Genomic DNA, 22118 nt, shown 5'->3' on the forward strand with positions numbered 1-22118 from the left:
CCTTAAGAAGCAGGCAGCGGAGTGAGCCGGGAGCAGAGTGTAGGGCTTGGGCTCAGAGGGCTTAAGCGGAAGAGGGCAAAGTAGGCTTATCTTGTAGTTCTCCTTGTTATTTTCAGTTATTCGGGAAGTATGAGTGTGAGGGCAGCTTGTTGTTCTCGGTGTCGGATGTGGGAGGTCCTGGAGTCTCCGAGCCTCCCGGACATCCACATCTGCGCCGAACTGCAGCTCCTAAGGGACCGAGTTAGGGAACTGGAGCTGCAGCTCGATGATCTTTGCCTGGTCAGGGAGAGTGAGGAGGTGATAGAGAGGAGTTACAGGCAGGTGGTCACTCCGGGGCCACGGGAGGCAGATAGGTGGGTCACGGTCAGGAAGGGGAAGAGGCAGGTACTAGAGAGTACCCCAGTGGCTGTACCCTTTGACAATAAGTACTCATGTTTGAGTACTGTTGGGGACAGCCTACCTGGAGGAAGTGACAGTGGCCGGGCCTCCGGCACAGAGGACGGCCCTGTAGCTCAGAAGGGTAGGGATAGAAGAAAGAGGACCATAGTAATAGGGGACTCAATAGTCAGGGGTTCAGACAGGCGGTTCTGTGGAGGTGATCGGGAGTCCTGGATGGTAGTTTGCCTCCCTGGTGCCAGGGTTTGGGACGTTTCTGATCGTGTCCAAGATATCCTGAAGTGGGAGGGTGAAGAGCCAGAGGTCGTGGTACATGTAGGTACCAATGACATAGGTAGGAAAGGGGAAGAGGTCCTGAAACAAGAGTACAGGGAGTTAGGAAGGCAGTTAAGAAGAAGGACCGCAAAGGTAGTAATCTTGGGCAGGCGTGACCTGTTCAAGAAGGACGGGTTACACTTGAATCCTGGGAGGGCCAATATCCTAGCGGGGAGGTTTGCTAGGGCTACAGGGCAGACTTTAAACTAGTAAGATGGGGGGGCGGGAATCAATTTGAGGAAACTATGGGAGAGGAGGTTAGTTCACCAGTAGAGCAAGTAACTAGACAATGTGTGAGGGAGGAAAGGCAGGTGATGGAGAAGGGATGCGCTCAGCCTGAAGATGTAGGGGAGACGAAAGAAAAGGTTAATAAATTTGAATGCATTGTTAGGGATGAAAAGAGAGAAGGTGGAGAGTATCTTAAATGTATCTATTTTAATGCTAGGAGCATTGTAAGAAAGGTGGATGAGCTTAAAATGTGGATTGCTACCTGGAATTATGATGTTGTAGCTATTAGTGAAACATGGTTGCAGGAAGGGTGTGATTGGCAACTAAATATTCCTGGATTTAGTTGCTTCAGGTGTGATAGAGTAGGAGGGGCCAGAGGAGGAGGTGTTGCATTGCTTGTCCGAGAAAATCTTATGGTGGTGCTTTGGAAGGATAGATTAGGGAGCTCCTCTAGGGAGGCTATTTGGGTGGAATTGAGGAATGGGAAAGGTGTAGTGACACTGATAGGAGTGTTTCATAGGCCACCTAATGGGGAGCGTGAGTTGGAAGAGCAAATGTGTAAGGAGAAAGCAGATATTTGGAGTAAACACAAGGTGGTGATTGTGGGAGATTTTAATTTTCCACATGTAGATTGGAAAGCTCATTCTGTAAAAGGGCTGGATGGTTTAGAGTTTGTGAAATGTGTACAGGATGGTTTTTTTGCAACAATACATAGAAGTACCGACTAGAGATGGGGCAGTGTTGGATCTCCTGTTAGGGAATGCGATAGGTCAGCTGACAGATGTATGTGTTGGGGAGCACTTCGGGTCCAGTGATCACAATAGCATTAGCTTCAATATAATTATGGAGAATGACAGGACTGGACCTGGAGTTGAGATTTTTGATTGGAGAAAGGCTAACTTTGGGGAGATGCGAAGGGATTTAGAGAGAGTGGATTGGGTCAAATTGTTTTATAGGAAGGATGTAATAGAGAAATGGAGGTTATTTAAGGGTGAAATTATGAGGGTACAGAATCTTTATGTTCCTGTTAGGTTGAAAGGAAAGGTTAAAGGTTTGAAAGCACTATGGGTTTCAAGGGATATTAGAAACTTGGTTCGGAAAAAAGAGGGATGTCTACAATAGATATAGGCAGCATGGAGTAAAGGAATTGCTCGAGGAATATAAAGAATGTAAAAGGAATCTTAAGAAAGATTAGAAAAGCTAAAAGAAGATACGAGGTTGGTTTGGCAAATAAGGTGAAAGTAAATCCAAAAGGTTTCTACAGTTATATTAAAAGCAAGAGGGTAGTGAGGGATAAAATTGGTCCCTTAGAGAATCAGGGTGGTCAGCTATGTGTGGAGCCGAGGGAGATGGGAGAGATTTTGAATGATTTCTTCTCTTCGGTATTCACTAAGGAGAAGGATATTAAATTGTGTAAGGTGTGGGAAACAAGTAAGGAAGTCATGGAACCTATGACGATTAAAGAGGTGGAAGTGCTGGCGCTTTTAAGAAATTTAAAAGTGGATAAATCTCCGGGTCCTGACAGGATATTCCCCAGGACCTTGAGGGAAGTTTGTGTAGAAATAGCAGGAGCTCTGACGGAGATCTTTAAGATGTCATTAGAAACGGGGATTGTGCTGGAGGATTGGCGTATTGCTCATGTGGTTCCATTGTTTAAAAAGGGTTCTAGAAGTAAGTCTAGCAATTATAGACCTGTCAGTTTGACATCAGTGGTGGGTAAATTAATGGAAAGTATTCTTAGAGATAGTATTTATAATTATCTGGATAGACAGGATCTGACTAGGAGTAGCCAGCATGGATTTGTGCGTGGAAGGTCATGTTTGACAAACCTTATTGAATTTTTTGAAGTAGTTATGAGGAACGTTGACGAGGGTAAGGCAGTGGATGTAGTCTGCATGGACTTCAGCAAGGTCTTTGACAAAGTTCCACATGGAAGGTTAGTTAAGAAGGTTCAGTCGTTAGGTATTAATGCTGGAGTAATAAAATGGATTCAGCAGTGGCTAGATGGGAGATGCCAGAGAGTAGTGATGGATAATTGTTTATCCGGATGGAGGCCGGTGACTAGCGGGGTGCCTCAGGGATCTGTTTTGGGCCCAATGTTGTTTGTAATATACATAAATGATCTGGATGATGGGGTGGTAAATTGGATTAGTAAGTATGCCGATGATACTAAGGTAGGAGGTGTTGTGGATAATGAGGTGGGTTTTCAAAGCTTGCAGGGAGATTTATGCCGGTTAGAAGAATGGGCTGAACGTTGGCAGATGCAGTTTAATGCTGAGAAGTGTGAGGTTCTACATTTTGGCAGGAATAATCCAAATAGAACATACAGGGTAAATGGTAGGGCATTGAGGAATGCAGTGGAACAGAGAGATCTAGGAATAACAGTGTATAGTTCCCTGAAGGTGGAGTCTCACGTAGATAGGGTGGTGAAGGCGGCTTTTGGAACGCTGGCCTTTATAAATCAGAGCATTGAGTACAGAACTTGGGATGTAATGTTAAAATTGTATAAGGCATTGGTAAGGACAAATTTGGAATATTGTGTACAGTTCTGGTCACCGAATTATAGGAAAGATATCAATAAATTAGAGAGAGTGCAGAGACGATTTACTAGGATGTTACCTGGGTTTCAGCACTTAACTTACAGAGAAAGGTTGAACAAGTTAGGTCTCTATTCATTGGAGTGTAGAAGGCTGAGGGGGGTTTTGATGGAGGTATTTAAAATTTTGAGAGGGATAGATAGAGTTGACGTGAATAGGCTGTTTCCATTGGGAGTAGGGGAGATTCAAACGAGAGGACATGTTTTGAGAGTTAGGGGACAGAAGTTTAAGGGAAACACGAGGGGGTATTTCTTTACTCAGAGTGATAGCTGTGTGGAATGAGCTTCCTGTAGAAGTAGTAGAGGCCAGTTCAGTTGTGTCATTTAAGGTAAAATTGGAAAGGTATATAGACAGGAAAGGAGTGGAGGGTTATGGGCTGAGTGCGGGTAGGTGGGACTAGGTGAGATTAAGAGTTCGGCACGGACTAGGAGGGCCGAGGTGGCCTGTTTCGGTGCTGTGATTGTTATATGGTTATATGTTATATGGTTAAATTGGTACAGCAATGGGTGCAAATTTCTACCAACTACTTGAATACAGTATTTGATGTATGAGCAATCTAGATTGCCCCACAATGCTCCAGCAATACTTGTATGTCTCCCCTCATTCCTCCCATACCCTTCAAATAGTAGTAAGGGATAGACACAAGTGACAAGAACCAACATGCGTATTGCTAGTTTTTAAACTACAGTATTACTGTAGTTTTTAACTACAAGAGCTACAAAGAAACTGGAAGATTTTGAACAGTCTGCAGAAGTCAGGTTAAATGAAAGTAGTCCAGAACTTTTTTTGTTTGATAGCTAAATAATTCTGTACACCTGGAATGAGCTGTACTAAATGAGGTAATAAGCACAATTTAAAAATCGCAGTAGTGCCAATAGGAGGCTCCAGCAGTGACCTCTAATCTTTAATGCAATTATGAGACAGACCCAACTTAACAAATATCCTTGAATGGATTGCATAATTTATATAAGCACAAAGCAAACATTCATTGGTCCCTGATTGCCTCTAAATTGTTAACAATAAAAAGTACTTCTATGAACAGATAATGCCAGTATGTACAGGAGATCCAATGAGAGATTTCCTGTACACTGGAATACATCCTTTAAACAGCACAAATACCCATAGTACGGGTCCAATTCATATTTCAAACTGCACCTCAAAATTCCAAAAAGTTACGTTATCCCAATGATTTTCTGCTACAAAAGTACTAACACTTAAGTACAATGGATAGGCCTCCAATCAGAAGTAACAAGACCGAAGGACTTTCTTCCCCCTCCCCCCCACCACACATACCTCACTAATGAATAGGCACAAAATATACAAAAGCAAATGATAAAATACACAACTGCACACTGTAATGCCACTCTGTATGATTTCATTAAAAATATTTCCTTCATCTACATTGAAGACCATTTATATAACTATATTCCGAGCTTGAATCAGTTGCTTACAACTTATTGTCCTAAACAAGGCTGTATAATTAAGTTAAAAAGCCAAATGAATGAATTTATGTACAATCACAGAAATGGTTAGAATAGCTGAAAGCAGGTTTGCAAAATAAGTTAATGACTAAGAGCAAGAGTAGCATCAGAATACAAACAAGGGAGCCAGGGGGGGGGAGAGAAGAAAAAATATCCAGCCAGGTTGTATACAGACATCTGAAGCAAGGTATGTGCAACTTTACCCAAAAAATACTAGAATGGAAAAAATAACACAAAAATTTGGCAGGGCTGAACAGCTCCTTCATGATGCTGGTCAGACAAGGGGCCATCAAACCAAATGAAGTCGTAAAACTGCAATTTACATGATGAACATAAATAACATATTGCAATAAGCCACAGTGACTTCAAAACATTTAAAATGCAAATCTGGACAAGTAAAATTGATATTTGACTATGGCCATCATTTCCGAATCAAAAATTTGGAACAGCAAGCTAAGATCTGATAAAGGAGGAATGCATTATATTCTGACACTTGCACAAGGAATGTCAGCCTTGTGCATCATAACAAATCTGGACCTTAACTATCAAAGTGCCATTTTAAGTGGTTAGATGAGATTTTTGTGCAAAGCCTTACCAAAAAAATCTCAGTATTTTTTTTTACAACAATGTGGCAGTACCACTGATTTCCTAAGTAATGGGTGATACTTATAACATGAGCTAGACCAGGCCACTGGAAGCAGGTCAAAAAAAAAATCAATACTAACAAATTTAAAGCATCACAGGAGAGAAACAATAGTGTAGGGTAATGTAACAGATTGAATTATGTAGAACACTTTCTATTACGAATACTGAGTTTTTTGTGTTCATGTTAAGAGATGACGTCTCACATAATGACGCCAGAGTAAGGCAACTGCTTTTTCTTCCCCCCCCCCCCCACAAAATCCTACAAATAATACCTCTTATGGAAACTATATTCAAAGGCCATTGCAAAACAATTGGTGCAAGATTTCTCAGAGGGAGGAAACTTTGGCAGAAAACAAAAGAAAAACCCCAGAGCAGGAGAATCCCTTTCAACACCAGTATAATGAGACATGTAAAAATCTTTACCAAACTAGCTGCAGACCCTAATCCTCCAATTCCCATTCTCCTAGCAGGCAGCAAAGTAAAACTTGGAGGAAGTCAGATAAACAATGTTTGTTTAACTTTCCACACAGATGCCGCCTGGCCTGCTAAATGTTGACAGCATCTGTTTTTCTAAACCCAGTGACAAAAGCTGGTTTCTGAAGCTTCACCCTCAATTTGTAATGAAAAACACTTCAGCTGAAGTAACCAGAGACAACAGACCAGCAATCACTACAATGAAATTAGACTACCAAAGTAAATCAAGCCATATTAAAATTAAATAGAGATACTTAAACTAAAACAATGTGCATATCATGATCACTATTCTACCTACAGTCAGTGTAATTACAGAGCCAATTAAAAAATATAGATTTTAAAGTCAAACTATACAAGATGAAACATTCTGGTGGAAGAACTCACAATGAGTAACATCTGTGGAAGAAAAAAAAAGTCAAGGTTTTGGGTTGAAATCCTGCATCAAAACATCCAAGTAGAACTCCTGCATGATAGGCACCAACCTTGAAAATACAGTATTTGTATCACTTGGACTGCTTACGTGGTATTACACTAACATGATAATCCGAGATTCAGTTTCATGTTAAATAAAGCAAAAATCAACAATGAATGCAGTGATTGCAGTGAATGCTTCTGAATATGGCATGTTTTATGGAACGTGTCTCAATGAGGCACTGTGCAAAGGGCTTAGGCACATTCTTAAATTCTGTAAAGCTAAGATGCTTTCAAAAATTACATGAAAAGTTTCTAAATATCAAAAAAAATACTATAAAGAGCAGTTTTAAAAATAATTAAACCAAACCATTATTTGGTGTTACAACCCTTTCCCTTTAAAATTGCACCAATTCTCTTAGGTACATAGTCACAGTTTTATATATAAAAAAAATTCAATCAGCTGGTAGGATGTTCCAAGCATCTTGGAGAACTTTCTATTGCTCTTCTTCCGATATTGGCTGTCTCACTTCCCTTTGTCTCTTCAGGTAATCTCCATCAGCCTTGATCATGTTGAGATCAAGACTCTGAAGGCTATACCATTTGTTGCGGAACCCATTCTTTTCACTAAAGATAATCCTTTACGACCTTGACCATGTGCTTATGGTCATTGTCCTGCTGCAGACACCTCCCTGATGATGAGATTCTGCTTATACTTCTCAGCATTGAGGATCCCATTAATTCTGACCAGATCCACCAACTCCATTTATAATAATGCAGCTCCAAATCTGCAGGGAATCTCCCTTCGTGCTTCACTCTCGATAGTAGACACTCATCTATCAAATGCTCTCCAGCACTTCTACAAACTGTCTCTTGTTTGAGCCAAAAATTGATTCGTCAGTCCACAGCACTTGCTACCATTGTAACCATGCACAAAAACACAAGGACACTCTATTTGTTGTGTTCTTGTGCATAGGCGAGTCTCGTGGCTTTGTTTCCACTATAGAGGAATAGCATTTTTGCAGCAACTCTTCAACGAAGACTTCTGACAAGACTTCTCCAGATTGTAGAGGGGTGGACTTGGGTTCCAGTGGTTTCTACAAGTTCAGAGCCGGTAAGCAATATTGGACTTCTTCAGATTTAGAAGAGATGCCAGTTTCATTTAACTCTCGTCTGCTGTGGTCAATTTCCATGGCCAACCACTGTTTCTGGTCCTCCATCTTGCCCACTACTTTGTGCTTCTTCAGAATAGCTTGGACAACACATCTTGAAACTCCTCTCTGCCGTGAAATTTCTGGTTGGGAAAGACCTTGCTGATGTACGATGACCACCTTGTCTTGTTGCTATTCTCACCCTTGATGATTTCAGATCTGCCACACTCTCACCTTTTAATTTGATTATCCTTCACCCAGTTTGATTCTTTCCACTCATTTCTGTTTCAGTAAACCGGTTTAGTTCCTCCAACTCATTAGCCATTGATCATCAATACTAGTTTCTTATCTCTGTTTAATCATGCACTGGGCTACTGTAATCACTTTTTTATTTGAAAAGTGATCTCTTAACTCAATGTTACTTTCTTCAACGAAACAAAAATTTCTCTTACATTTCTCTAACATAAGTGGAAATCTAAAATTTGCTCTTTTCTACTGACACTGATGCAGAAGGCAAAAAATATCTAAAACAAAACTTTATGGAAAAAACCTAGGGTGCCCAAGACTTTTGCACAGTACTGTAAATGCAGGATGACTCCCACAATAGCAAGGAAATCACTGACACTCAATGTTTAATAATCAAATGATCACAAATATTAGCCCGCACCAACACCTCTGGACGGAATAATGATCCACTCAGAGTTCTCACATCAACACTGCAATATTTTTATCACCATATTTAATGATGTCATAAACCAGTACGGTGCAAACTTCTGATGTTAAAAATTGGACACTTGCATACAGCAAACTTGTGGGGACACAGATTGATCCATTTCTCTATATATTATATGGATTTCACCCACCCACCTCCCATAACACCAGAGAGAAAGTGAAACTGCCTGGACAAGAAAAAAAATACACACCTTTGTGGCATCTGAAGGAGATGAGGGGACACCTTTAATTCCACCTTGCTTCAGGTTGCTTGCTGCTTTTTTGTTCAATCCAATCATCTTTTCCTCAGACAGGACCCTTTGCTGCTCATGTTCAGGGAGGCTCTGCCATAGGACAATAAATGCTCATTTTTGTGAAATGAAAATTCTAGTACGTAGTACAGAGTAGAGAATTGCTTCAATCCCAAGAGCAAATTTCCTTGCAGCTTCAGCATAACATAACAATTTCTTCTATTCATTCTTGGTACTTTCAAACTACAATTTTATGATACAACACAAACATATAATGTCACCTACCAGTAAAAACCGATGAAGATTGATTTCATATTCCTTCTTTTTCTGTGGGAAGTAAACAAATGAACCAAGTTGTTAGAAACTGACATTTGCATTTGGCAACAATGGTCCGCCCTTCCAAATCCATTACAGGTTATGCCAATTTAAACAATTAGAATAAAGTCCTAACCCAACCCCCAGTTACAGGTCACATGCATAAATGTCATCCTATCGCTTGACACTCAGCCCATTATTCCCCTCCATATGGACGCCAACCATACTAGTCATTCAAGACAAATGAAAAATAAGGTAGCCTTGAACATTGCAGTTTATAGTTGACTCATCAGATTTAAAATAACACTGCTTTTATCATAGATTTCCACATCAGATTTCAGAAAATGAAAATTATTGCCACACTTACCTGTTCACATCGTTTCTGATATGCATCCTTCTCTTTCTGAGACAACATCTTCCATTGCTTGCTGCACAGAACCATGCGTTCTGTGCTGGGAATATCTTTCATGTTGGACATCAATTCAGCACAATAAAGAGAATAACCATTTCTAAAATCAAGAAGTAATAATATTATATATCAATACTGAAGCAATAATAATCATAACCTCTTTAGGATAATCACAAATCAATGGTGACAACACAAGATTGTTAGAAGGTAGTGTAGGTTAAATGGGTACACAAGCAGATAGCCAAGGGACCAGGGTATTCAAATTATGAAAACTTAAGACCTTCCAGCATTTACCTAAACAACCAGAAAGTAGTAAACTGATTTTAAAAAAATAAGGGAGCTTGTGACATGGTAGTCTCCATAACCACAAGTCTGCAACATAAAGGGAAAGAAGCTTTAGTACATCTATGTAGAGTTGTAATTATTCTGCTCCTGGAGGTCAATGCACAGTTATTGCCACTTCAAATTACCCTTCATATTGGTCTTGGAAACTTATGAAGTTGCCAAGGGTCAATTGCAGACAAAAAGATCACCATGCAGAATTGAGCTTCACAAACTGCAACATGGTTACTTGTTGATTGTCAATTAGAAGTCTTTAGGGAAAGAATGTAGCTAAAAGAAATATTTTATCTGCAACTCTAGAACTGGATAAGAAACAGATAATTCTGGATGCAAGCAAGGAAGCTCGCTTAATAGAAAAAGATAGAAGCTTGGAATTCCCTCCTACAAGCAAATAGAAGTGAAATAATATTACATTTGAAGTAATGTAATTTCTATTAAGGTTAACAATGGATTGTGGCACCAATAATAAATCAGAGGCAAGACAAATTAAGCACAATCTCAACATATTGCAAAGTATAAAATGGCCATAAAAGATGGTCATAAAAGATGAAAAAAAGGTAGAAAAATCTTTCAGCAACAAAGCAAGATTCAATCACGATAGATTTCTGAGTGATAAAACAGCAGGTTAGCCAAAAAGCACAACACAGCATGCAAGAATGACTTTAGTTGTTGCATTCAATACAAAATTCCTAGACATTTAAGAAGAAAACATACGGAGGTGGTTTTGTGGGTCGACCATCAAACTTGTCTTTGAGTTGTCTTTCAGCTTTAGTCAGAGTATTTTTGGTCAAATCATCCAGACTGATGCTTTGTTCAGGGTGACGTAAAACATAATCTCGCATAGCTTCCTACAAGCAGAAAATTCAGGTTCGAATTGATTAGGTGATTGAAAATCAACTTCCATGGTCATTAAAACAAAATTTCCCTTCATCTGCTCCAACAAAACTCTTCAGAACTTTGCCAAGTTTTGCAAAATCACCTCAAAGTTCCCTGCCCCGAGAACTGTTTCAGTTTCTTCAGTGTCTCCTTCTGCATCTAATTATCTTCTGAGCATGGTGAAAGACTATGGCTAAAATTTATTTGAAGATTACAAAAATCAAGTTATGCTCAAAGCACAGCTGCTGCTGCCAACTCTCACCACACTTTAAAAATCATTCTGCTCAATTTACCAATTTCCACTCCAAGCCACAAATATTATTTACCTCATCTTCAACAAACCATGAGAGATGCTCAATGGCTTTCCTTTTTCATAGAAACGTCATTTTGCATTTCCAGACATTTTTGTTCCTGGGTTACGTTTACTTGGCTTTGTCTCACCGATTTATTTAAAAGCAATTGCCATTGCGAATGGACTTCAAATTTTAAAATGAACTCATGCAATCAGTGTACCTGCCACTTGCCCTACCAAAAGTATACTCCTAAAGACAAATCTATGAAAGGACTCACCTGCATATATCATAGTAACATAGCTGTACATTTGGTCAATACACATAGAATTCTTACTCATACCCATTTCTCAAAAGACTGGAACCTTTAGAAGCATAAAGACATTCTCTACACATTGTCATATAATCAATTCTGCTGCTCTACTAGGAAGAGATCACTTTAGTCACCATTAATTTACCTCATACAGCTCTTGCTGCTCTAAACTTTTGCCAATCCACTTGAGTCTTTTCTTGTCAGACAGCTGGGACCACTGTTTACCCAGTGCCTCTTTAACATCCTTCATAGTGGCCTGCGAAAATACAAGGTTTATTGATACATGGCATTCATCAAATAATAGTTGCATCATTTGATTGCCAGATGATCCTTCCAGCAACCCTGGGCTTGGACCGGTTGAGAAATACAAGGTCACCCATTCAAACTAAGTTGAAACTCAGATGTTGCACAGCCATTGTGGACAGTAAAATAAATTAGATTTTTTAAATCCACTATGATCTGTTAAGCAGAACATTACATATTCATTCTCAGATATGCTGAGCCAATGCAAGTATTCAGAAACACTTCACCTGGAGAAAAATCTAAAGGTATAAAGAAAAATAACCTTCTTTCAAATGATAATCAGCCTGAAATATTCATGTTCATCACTTGAGGTGCTGTTTGATCAACTGAGTTATTATAGAATGAATATATATATTTCATATAGAAGATTCCAGTATGTAAATACCATGCAAGGCTGAAGTTAACAAAAGGACAGAATTAAGGTTCTGACCAAAACACAACTACAGGTGGCCCCCGTTTTTCAAACTTTTGCTTTACGACACCTCGCTAACAGAAGGTGTTTTCATTGTTACAAAAAAAAAGGCAGTGCGCGCCCCGAGCAGCCAAGCTCCTCCCCCGAAACTGCATTCTAGCCACCATTGCTTAAACACATGCCTGGGAGTATCTGTGCTTTACTGTATGTCAATTTATTTTGTGCATCCGTTAGCAAGATGTGTTCCAAGGTATTGGAAAAGCCTAAAAGAGCTTGTAAGGGTATTACACAGCGTAAAACTAGACACAATTAAGCGTTTCGATCGTGGTGAACGAAGTAAGGACATTGTTTGCGCGTTGAACTTGCCCACGTCCACCATTTGCACTATTTATACGCAGAGAGAAAGAATTTTGAAAGCTGGTTCTGCTCGTAGCAAAGTGGTCTCTCTTAGTTGGCATCCAATAATGGATAAAATGGAAAGTCTATTGCTTGAGTGGATTGATGGGTGTACAAAGCCTGGTGTTCCATTGTTATCTTATACTTAAGGGGAAATCAGTCAGTTTTTTTTAATAAGCTGAAACAGAAAGCACTGGATAATGGTGATGAAAGTGTTGCAAAAGTGGAATTTAAAGGCAGTCATGTGATACTTGATCGGCTTCTGAGGCGAGGGCAGCTTCATAGTTTAATGTTTACTGGAGAGAGTGCTTCAGCTAATACTGAAGCTGCCGAAAAGTTCCCAGCCGAACTGTAGAAAATAATTACAGAAGGTGGTTACTCATATAAGCAAGTGTTTAACTGTGACAAAACTTCAATTTATTGGAAAAAATTGCTGAGCAAGACATTCATTTCAATAAAAGAAAAGCAGGCTAAGAGACAAGGCATTGAAGGACAGGTTTACCCCTAATGCCTATTATTAATGCCACCAGTGATGCTGTCCTTAAGCCTCTACTAGTGTACCATTCAGAAAATCCGAGGGCACTTAAAGGCATTGATAAGAAAGCACTTCTCATTGTGCTCTGTTCACATCCACATGGTTGGAATACAGAGTACTTTTTTCTGAGTACATGAGTGGATACATTAATCCTTTTGCTGAAAAATACTGTAGAGAAAATAACCTCGATAATAGGTGTCTAATGATTGTCAATAATTGTGCTGCTCATCCACCTGGCATTACCAAGTATGACAGTCACATTCGTGTTGCGTTCTTACAGCTGAATATGACATTGTTGCTGCAGCAGTGCGACCAAGGCCTAATAGCCACAATTAAGGCTTACAATACGCAAAATGTGATGTGTTTTATTGCAAGTACCATTGACAGAGAGGGCAATTCCGAAACATATTTCGGAGAGATCTGGAAAGAGTACAATATAAAACTGGCAACTGCCAACCTTGGCGATGCTCTCGATAGGCTAACAGTCTCAATGAGAAATGGCGTTTGGAGAAAACTATGTCCTGAAGCAATGAACGATTTTAAAGGCTTCAAACCACCAATAAATACAGCAATAGTGACTTTGGTTAAGGAGGCTGGGTTTGTGAAAGTTGATGAAGATGTTGTTGAAGAGGTTTTGGCATCCCATGACCAAGAACTGAGAGATGAAGAGCTGATACAGTTACAAAAGGATAACAATTGAAACCAAACACAATAGCAAACGGCCCGAAAGTAAAGTCATCCAGGAAATGAACGTGAAGCAATTGCGTGAGATTTTGCTTGCGATAGCAGAAAAGTATGACTTTAATTTTGAAAGGGTATGTAGGTTTAGGGCATAATTGCAGGATGGTTTGAGTGCTTACAAATTACTGTATGATAGAAAAATGCGCAAGGCTAAGCAGTCAAGCACACTGTTGTTTTTCAAGCCTTCCACATCAGCCACAGCAGATGACGAAACTCGACCTTTGACATTGAGGCAGACAGACATAGAAGGTGGTGACCTGCCTGCCCTGATGGAAACAAGACGACAATGAGATGACACCCCAGTCTCCCACCACCCCAACCTCCGACGACTCAGCCTAACATCAGCGTGCTTGCTGTCTTCCCGATTCCTGTAAGTGAAACTACACTATACCTACATTATTTCTACTTTATATAGGCTATGTATTTTTTATGTGTTATTTAGTTTGATTTGGCAGCTTCATGGCTTAAAGGTTACTGGAGAGAGTGCCGCCGCTGCCTGCGCCGCGAGTGTCGCCACTTGCGCCTGTGCCGCGAGTGCCTGCTTGAGATTTTTGCTGCGGTGAACAGTGCTGCAATAATTGCAGAAAAGTATTCCTACTTTATATAGGCTGTGTATTTATCAGATCATTCCTGCTTTTACTATATGTTACTGTTATTTTAGACTTTGTGTGTTACTTGACATGATCTGGTAGGTTATTTTTTGGGTCTGCAAACTAACAAATTTTTCCCATATAAATAAATGGTAATTGCTTCTTCACTTTACGACATTCCGGCTTACGAACAGTTTCATAGGAATGCTCTACCTTCGGATAGCGGGGGAAACCTGTACAGAAAAAAGATCAGTTGTTCTAATCCGCAGCAATAAGTCTTCACTAAACATAGTATAACCTTTCTTAAAGAAGGGACAACTCAAACAAAATATTGTCAGATGCAAATGAGAAAATGAGATGTGGGAACCAACACTAATGTACTGAGTATATCAGCTTCACATCCTTGAAGTCCAAGATGGGCTGACAGCCCTTGAACTTTCCAGAGGAGGACGATTTCATGCTTGCCTCAGTGAAGATGTTACTTCAACTTGACATCAAAAATCATCTGGTGGCCTTTTATGCCAGTGATGCTGAAGTAACGTTCACTAGAAGCTTCATCTTAAAACTTATAGTTTGGTTATTAAATAAGTTTCATAAACAACCCCAAGTACCAACAACCCCCCATTAAACACATCATAACCACAAGTGATACATTTTGAGTATGGCATATATACATGCAGCTTTGAAATACTTTCCAAATAAAGAGACTGAAAGATCAAGATAAACAGAACAATCCTTATTGAAACCAATAGACAAAATAGGCATTGGTCAATGATTTTGAAAGGAAATGTTACTCTCACATAATTATCCTCGACCTACATGGACCATTGAGGAATTCAACTCTCCCAGACCACTTCAGTCAGTCCTGGTTTAGGAGGACAGGGCCTTTGAGACATGAAAGATTTGTACCAAATTGCTTATGGAAATCAACATACAATGCCTACATTAGCTGGGTAAGCACTGAAAGTACATTCTGTTGATAATGCCTCAGAGGTTAATGTAATTTATGAATCTGGATTCAGTAAAGATTACTTGCAGCCAAATGTAAAAGTGCGAACACCAATCGATACCTTTGGATGCATCTTCATAAAGGCCTTCTTCTCATGAAGATACCACAACTGCTGTGGTGTTTTAGGTTTCTCTGGGACATCTGTTCTCTTTACACTCTCCAGTAGCTCTGGGTGATCCTCTCTGAGAGAAAAATATCTATTTTATTACCCTTTTAGATAACAGTTTAATTAGAAAACCTATGTAAACAAATCAAGTATTATGCTATTCAAAATGGTAATTGTTATTTAAACAGCTCAAAATTCTGGCAGTGGTTCACCTTAAATTAATGAGATGCAGCGATATCAGTACACAAAATGTCATTAAGACTCCCTGTTGCCTCCATCAACAGCTTAACCTTCATCCCTAGTATTCTCAGTTGTTTGCTATACATCTTGTTTGCACACATTTACTCTCTGAAGCAGGAAGTCAATCTTTGGGAAGGGCCAAGAAACCCAGCCTCATGGCCAGCTTCTCTCCAGAACAGAGTTTTGGCAATCGCAAAAAAATTAGCCCTGCCATAGACCATTTCAAAATCCAAATCCACAAAGCCAGCTAGGTCAGAAATTCATTTACAAATAATTTTTATAAATGACCTGGATGAGGAAGTGGAGGGATGAGTTAATAAGTTTACTGATGACAGAGGTGTTGTGGATAGTGTGGAGGGTTGTCGAAGGTTACAGTGGGACATTGATAGGATGCAAAACTGGGCTGAGAAGTGGCAGAACAGTTCAACCCAGATAAGTGTGAAGTGGTTCATTTTGGTAGGTCAAATATGATGGCAGAATATAGTATTAATGGTAAGACTCTTGGCAATGTGGAGGATCAGAGGGATCTTGGGGTCCGATCTGTGGTTAAGAAAGCATACAGTGTATTGGCCTTCATCAATTGTGGAATTGAATTTAGGAGCCGAGGGGTAATGTTGCAGCTATATAGGACCCTGGTCAGACCCCACTTGGGAGTACAGTGTTCAGTTCTGGTTGCCTCACTACAGGAAGGATGTGGAAGCCATAGAAAGGGTGCAGAGGAGATTTACAAGGATGTTGCCTGGATTGGGGAGCATGTCTTATGAGAATAGGTTAAGTCAACTTGCCCTCTTCTCCTTGGAGCGACGGAAGACGAGAGGTGACCTGATAGAGGTGATAGAGGTATATAAGATGATGAGAGGCATTGATCGTGTGGATAGTCAGAGGCTTTTTCCCAGGGCTGAGATGGCTGCCACAGGAGGACACAGGTTTAAGGTGCTGGGGAGTAGGTACAGAGGAGATGTCAGGGGTAAGTTTTTTTTATTCAAGTGCAGAGAGTGGCGAGTGCATGGAGTGCATGGATGGTGGTGGAGGCGGATATGATAGGGTCTTTTAGGAGACTCCTGATAGGTACATGGAGCTTAGAAAAATAGAGGGCTATGGGTAACCATGGGTAATTTCTAAGGTACATACTCATTCGGCACAGCATTGTGGGCTGGAGGGCCTGTGTTGTGCCCATGTTCAGTCTGGGCTCACAGTCAGCAATATTATTGCAAGTATATCTGCTAGTGACCACAAAACAAGCCAATTAGTGACTGATTGAATATTTAATACAGTCTAGGGAAAGAAAAACCAATAAAAGCACACTAGAGCCAAGATTTCCAGCCCATTTGAAATGACTGGAAACAACCTTTCACCTCACCATCCAAATGGGCAAGCCAAAAGTAGTTTCATGAATGTTACGACAGGGGTATAGTCAGCAGTGAGGAACTTTGACAGCAGCCAGCTGAGATCACAGCCAAGGTCTACTTTAAGGGCTCCAATTCAGAAAGTGAAAATGGCACCAACACCACTCAAGGCAGGAAACCAACCGTCAGCAAGAAAACCCTAGACCTCAGGAACCTAGTTAAGATGTGTGTGCATGCAAAAGAGGGAATAAAACAGAATCTGTGCGGGGAACTACAGTGTCCTTTTATTTGCCTCAAAAGTACAAACCTGCTTCAAAAGATAATGGATGAATTGCTCAGAAAATTTAGATGCAGCACCATCATCCAACTGGTGTTAAATGCTGAAGCTTGAGGCAAGCTTACATAATCTCAATCAGAAAAGTCTGAAACAGTAGCTAGAAGGTGGGATAGGTGTGGAATGAAGGGAGAGTAGTCAAAATGTGAAGATGTAAAAAAAATTATTTCAGCCATTACCTGAAGCGGGCCATGCTCTGTTCAAAGTCTTCTTTCTCTTTCTGAAACTCCTGAATATATTTCAACTGCAGGAGCAAAATAAACCTCAGATTACCTTGCAACTGTATTGAGTGTTCAGTGTGACTCTACATCCCTTCTGCAATTTAAGCACTAATGTACTGACCTTTTTCTTCTCTGGTAACTCCTTATATTTCTTGGAAAGAATTTTAGTTAGATCCAAGTTACTCATTTCAGGATGAAGCTTTGCATATTTGGCTCTCTTCTCCATAAAGAATCGAAAATAAGGTGTGAGAGGCTTCTTGGGAAAATCAGGATGATTCTACAATGAAAGGAACAGACTCAGAACCACTACTCCACAGTCTCTGTTAACTTCAAAAATACTAATGCCACAGTAAAAAAGTTATAACCAGCTCGTGCCATTTTAAATGTTACAATAAGTTTCAGTGAGACAATGAAAATCTTTTAATTAATCTGATCCTCTCCTCCATCTTATCAGGATCTTCTGACCAAACAAGCATTTCACAGCTACTAGAAATGCCTTCTAAATTATAATTGGAATTAAATGCATAAAACAGCATTTGGGTCTATACCAGCTTTTTGGCAAAATCATCCATAAAGTGAAGCTGATGCCCTGGATATTTCCATAGCCCTACATATCCTTCCATGTCAAATATTATTATATAAAATTCTGCAAATCACCATGCCTGGAAATTCAATTACCGTAGATTACGGACTACAGAGCGCACCTGATTAAAAGCCGCACGCTCTAATTTTAGAAAGAAAATCAATTTTGTACTTGTACAGGCTGCACCGGATTTTAAGCCGCAGGTGTCCCACGTTGTAATATGAGATATTTACACAGAAAGATATTACACGTGAGGATTTTTTAACCTTTAATTAAATCCGTATGGTAACATAAAGAAATACATATTGCAAATGCTTTTTTTCGAACAGTGCCTGTAACACAGCTACTTTTAAATATACATACGTATCGGTAACACACAAATTACATTGCGTATACTTTTTTACTGAACAGTGCACGAACAACATTCCAATATCTCCTAACGACTGGTAAAAAAATATATATATACTGCAGCCTACCAGGAAAAGTTATTGATGGCCTTTAACTTAAAAGCTGCATCATATGCTTTTCTTCGAGTGTTTTCCATGTTGATGAGGGTGAGTACAAATGACTGATTTACAATAATTTAATTGTGAAAGTGCGCTTGATTTATCGTACAATTTCACTGGACCTCTGTGAACTACTCATCAATTTTATTGGTTTTGCTATGATCCCAGCCCCCTCCTTTGTGAGAATCGGAGGGGGAGAGGGGGAGAGGGGGAGAGGGGGAGAGGGGGAGAGGGGGAGAGGGGGAGAGGGGGAGAGGGGGAGAGGGGGAGAGGGGGAGAGGGGGAGAGGGGGAGAGGGGGAGAGGGGGAGAGGGGGAGAGGGGGAGAGGGGGAGAGGGGGAGAGGGGGAGAGGGGGAGAGGGGGAGAGGGGGAGAGGGGGAGAGGGGGAGAGGGGGAGAGGGGGAGAGGGGGAGAGGGGGAGAGGGGGAGAGGGGGAGAGGGGGAGAGGGGGAGAGGGGGAGAGGGGGAGAGGGGGAGAGGGGGAGAGGGGGAGAGGGGGAGAGGGGGAGAGGGGGAGAGGGGGAGAGGGGGAGAGGGGGAGAGGGGGACCAAATTGCACGTTCCACCCGGGATACAGAATAAGGCGACTATTGTCTCATGGAGACCACGTGAAAAGCCCTCGGGCAAGGTGGGCTGGTTGAAAGAGAGATTGCATCATCCCAACCTGATTGATACCTGCGACCCCGTGAGGAAGTATAAAGGAGAGTCTCAGGGGGACAGCCCCCTCAGACGCACCAAGAAGACACGAGAGAGTGTTCCCGTAGCAGCGGGAAGCCATTCTGAAGGAAGCCACGTGCGTTAGATTCCGGGATTGGGATTTGTGGCTGGAATCACAGAAAACCGCTTTTAACTAACATCGGGGAGAGGGAACCAACACTCCCCCGATTTCATGGAAGCTTCATCAAGACTCGGCAAGTTCTTTCTCTTCTCCCCCAATCTCTCTCTCTCGGTTGCCCCATGTGAAACCCAGCGATTTTCAAAGGGCTGAGGCCTGCAGACTTTCTGAGTGACTTTTATATTTCCAATGGACAATCTATTAACCCCTAGACAACAGCAGAGCTCACTTCTTAATGATGATTATTAATATACCCGCACTTTAGATTGAGTGTTGACGATGTGCACTATCTGAATGTTTGTATTAACCCTACTTTTGTGTCCCTTTATAAATAAAACGTTTGAAAATAGTGACATCAGACTTCAACGGACCTCTCTATCTTTGCTGGTAAGTTCTCCAGTTACGGGATTCATAACAGTCTACTGTTACGAGGCAAAATGTTTTTGTCGGCATGAAAAAAAAACATGCATTAGCCGCACCGTAGTATAGGCCACAGTGTTGCTGCAGTGTTCAAAGCGTGGGAAAAAAGTAGCGGCTTATAGTCCGGAATTTACGGTACATACATAAGCAGCAGCTTTAGATTATTTCAAAAACTCACTGGACCACCAAGCCTGTACTCCCCGAGACTGTGTGGGTTCCCTCTGGGTTCCTCACCCAAAGATGTACCAGTTGGTATGCTAATTGGTCATTGTAAATTTCCTGTGATTAGGCTAGGGTTAAATTGGTGGCTTGAAGGGCTAGAAGGGCCTGTTCCACACTATATTTCAATAATTAAAAGCTGGGAGGTCTGCAAGTTCATTAACTTGTTTATATCCTTGCTGCCACCTTCCCCCAACGACCCTAACAAGCTCCAAGCTATAGGAGGAGGAGGAGAAACAAAAATAAACAACTTTTTCAAAGAATTCGTGAGGTCAATTACCAAGGTGGCGAACAGATGTAGGCAATTTACATGTCAGATGCTATTTGTAGGATAGCCGAACCTGTGGTCCAAGTTGCCCAACAAAGCAGAAGCATTGCATTGGAAATGTCACAGCCAAGGGCTCAAAACAGTACAGTACCCTTGACCCATAATCATGTGCCAACCCATGAACCTACTCCAGATTTAATATCACCAGTACACGCCATGAAATTTAACTTTACGGCAACAGCAGCAGTACAATGAAATACATAATAAAGAGGAAAATCCCTGAGTTACATTAAATGTCTTTTAAATGGTTAAAATTAGTGCAAAATAACATAAAAAAGTAGCGAGGGAGTGTCCATGGTTTCAATATCCATTCAGAAATCTGATGGCAGAGGGGAAGAAGCTGTTCCTGAATCGCTGAGTGTGTGCCTTCAGGCTTCTGTACCTCCTACCTGACGGTAACAGTGTGAAGAGGGCATGTCCTGGGTGCTGGGGATCCTTAATGATGGATGTCACTTTTCTAAGTCACCAGTCCTTGGAGACATCTCGGATACTACAGAGGCTGGCACACATTATAAAGATAACCAATTTTTCAAGTTTCTGCAACTTATTTCAATCTGTTGCAGAAATGCACTCACCCCCCGCCCAGTACCAGGGTGCTCTCACAATATACTTGTGTCTCACCTTCTTTACAGCTGCATCAACATGTTGCATCCAGGTTAGGATCTCAGAGATATTGACACCCAGGAACTTGCAATTGCTCACCCTCTCAACTTCTGATCAGTCTATGAAGATTAATGTGTGTTCCTTCATCTCACCCTTCCTGAAGTCCACAATTAGCTCTTTGGTCTTACCAACACTGAGTGCAAGTTTGTTCCTGTGACACCACTCAACTAGCTAGTATATCTCACACCTGTACGCCCTCAGATTCTGCCAACAACGATTATGTCGTCAGCAAATTTATCGATGGGGTATTTGAGCTATGCCCAGACACACGATCATGGGTACAGAGAGAGTAGAGCACACACTCGAGGTGCACTAGTGTTGATTGTCAGAGAGATGGAAACGTTATCACTAATCCACACAAATTATAGTCTTCTGGTTAGGAAGTACTATAATCTTCTGGTTAGGAGGATTCAGTTGCAGAGGGAGGTACAGAGGCCCAGGTTCTGTAGCTTATTGATCAGGACTGTAGAAATGGTGGTGTTAAATGCTGAGCTATGGTCAACAGCATCCTAACATGGGTGTTTGCATTGTCCAGGTGATCCAAGGCTGTGTGGAGAGCCATTGAGATCAGATCTGCTGCAGACCTATTGTGGAGATAGTCAAATTGCAGTTGGCCCAGGTCCTTCTGTGACAGAAGTTGATTCTAGCCACGGCCATCACTTCAAAGCATTTCATCACTTTAGTTGTGAGTGTTAGTGGATGATAGTCGTTGAGGGAGCCCACACTGATCTTCTTGGGCACTGATATAATTCCTGTCCTTTTGAAGCAGGTGGGAACATCTGACTGTAGCAATGAGAGATTCAAAATGTCTTTGAATACGCCCACCAGTTGGTTTGCAGAGGTTTTCAGAGCCTTACCAGTTACTCCATCGGGCCCTGCTGTAAGACAGCCTGCGTCGGCCAAGACAGATCACAGGGTCACTGAATGCTCCATGGACCTTCGTAGGTGTGGTTCTCCCTTTCAAAGCGAGCATAAAAGGCGCTGAGCTTATCTGGTAGCAAAGTATCACTGCCATTCATGCTATTGGGTTTCACTTTGTAGGAAATAATGTCCTGCAAACCCTGCCAGAGTTGAAATGCATTCCAATGTCACCTCCAACCTATCTCGGAATGGTTTCCAACCTTT

General features: G+C 41.1%; 1 protein-coding gene across 7 annotated transcripts in view; it reads right to left on the minus strand.

Annotated features, from left to right (window-relative positions):
- The window catches only part of ubtf (upstream binding transcription factor), a 61240-nt gene that overhangs the window by 23398 nt on the left and 15724 nt on the right, over positions 1-22118 (minus strand). For all 7 annotated transcript variants that reach the window (XM_059956623.1, XM_059956622.1, XM_059956621.1 and 4 more), the window contains exons 5-12: positions 17560-17715; positions 17397-17461; positions 15253-15373; positions 11351-11461; positions 10441-10574; positions 9343-9484; positions 8946-8987; positions 8622-8753 (exon numbers count right to left, since the gene is read on the minus strand). In XM_059956623.1, the coding sequence (XP_059812606.1) occupies positions 8622-8753; positions 8946-8987; positions 9343-9484; positions 10441-10574; positions 11351-11461; positions 15253-15373; positions 17397-17461; positions 17560-17715 (903 nt within the window). The remainder of the gene's footprint in view (positions 1-8621; positions 8754-8945; positions 8988-9342; positions 9485-10440; positions 10575-11350; positions 11462-15252; positions 15374-17396; positions 17462-17559; positions 17716-22118) is intronic.

This window comes from Hypanus sabinus, chromosome X1 (assembly GCF_030144855.1).
Source record: "Hypanus sabinus isolate sHypSab1 chromosome X1, sHypSab1.hap1, whole genome shotgun sequence".
In the NCBI taxonomy this organism is placed as follows: Eukaryota; Metazoa; Chordata; class Chondrichthyes; order Myliobatiformes; family Dasyatidae; genus Hypanus; species Hypanus sabinus.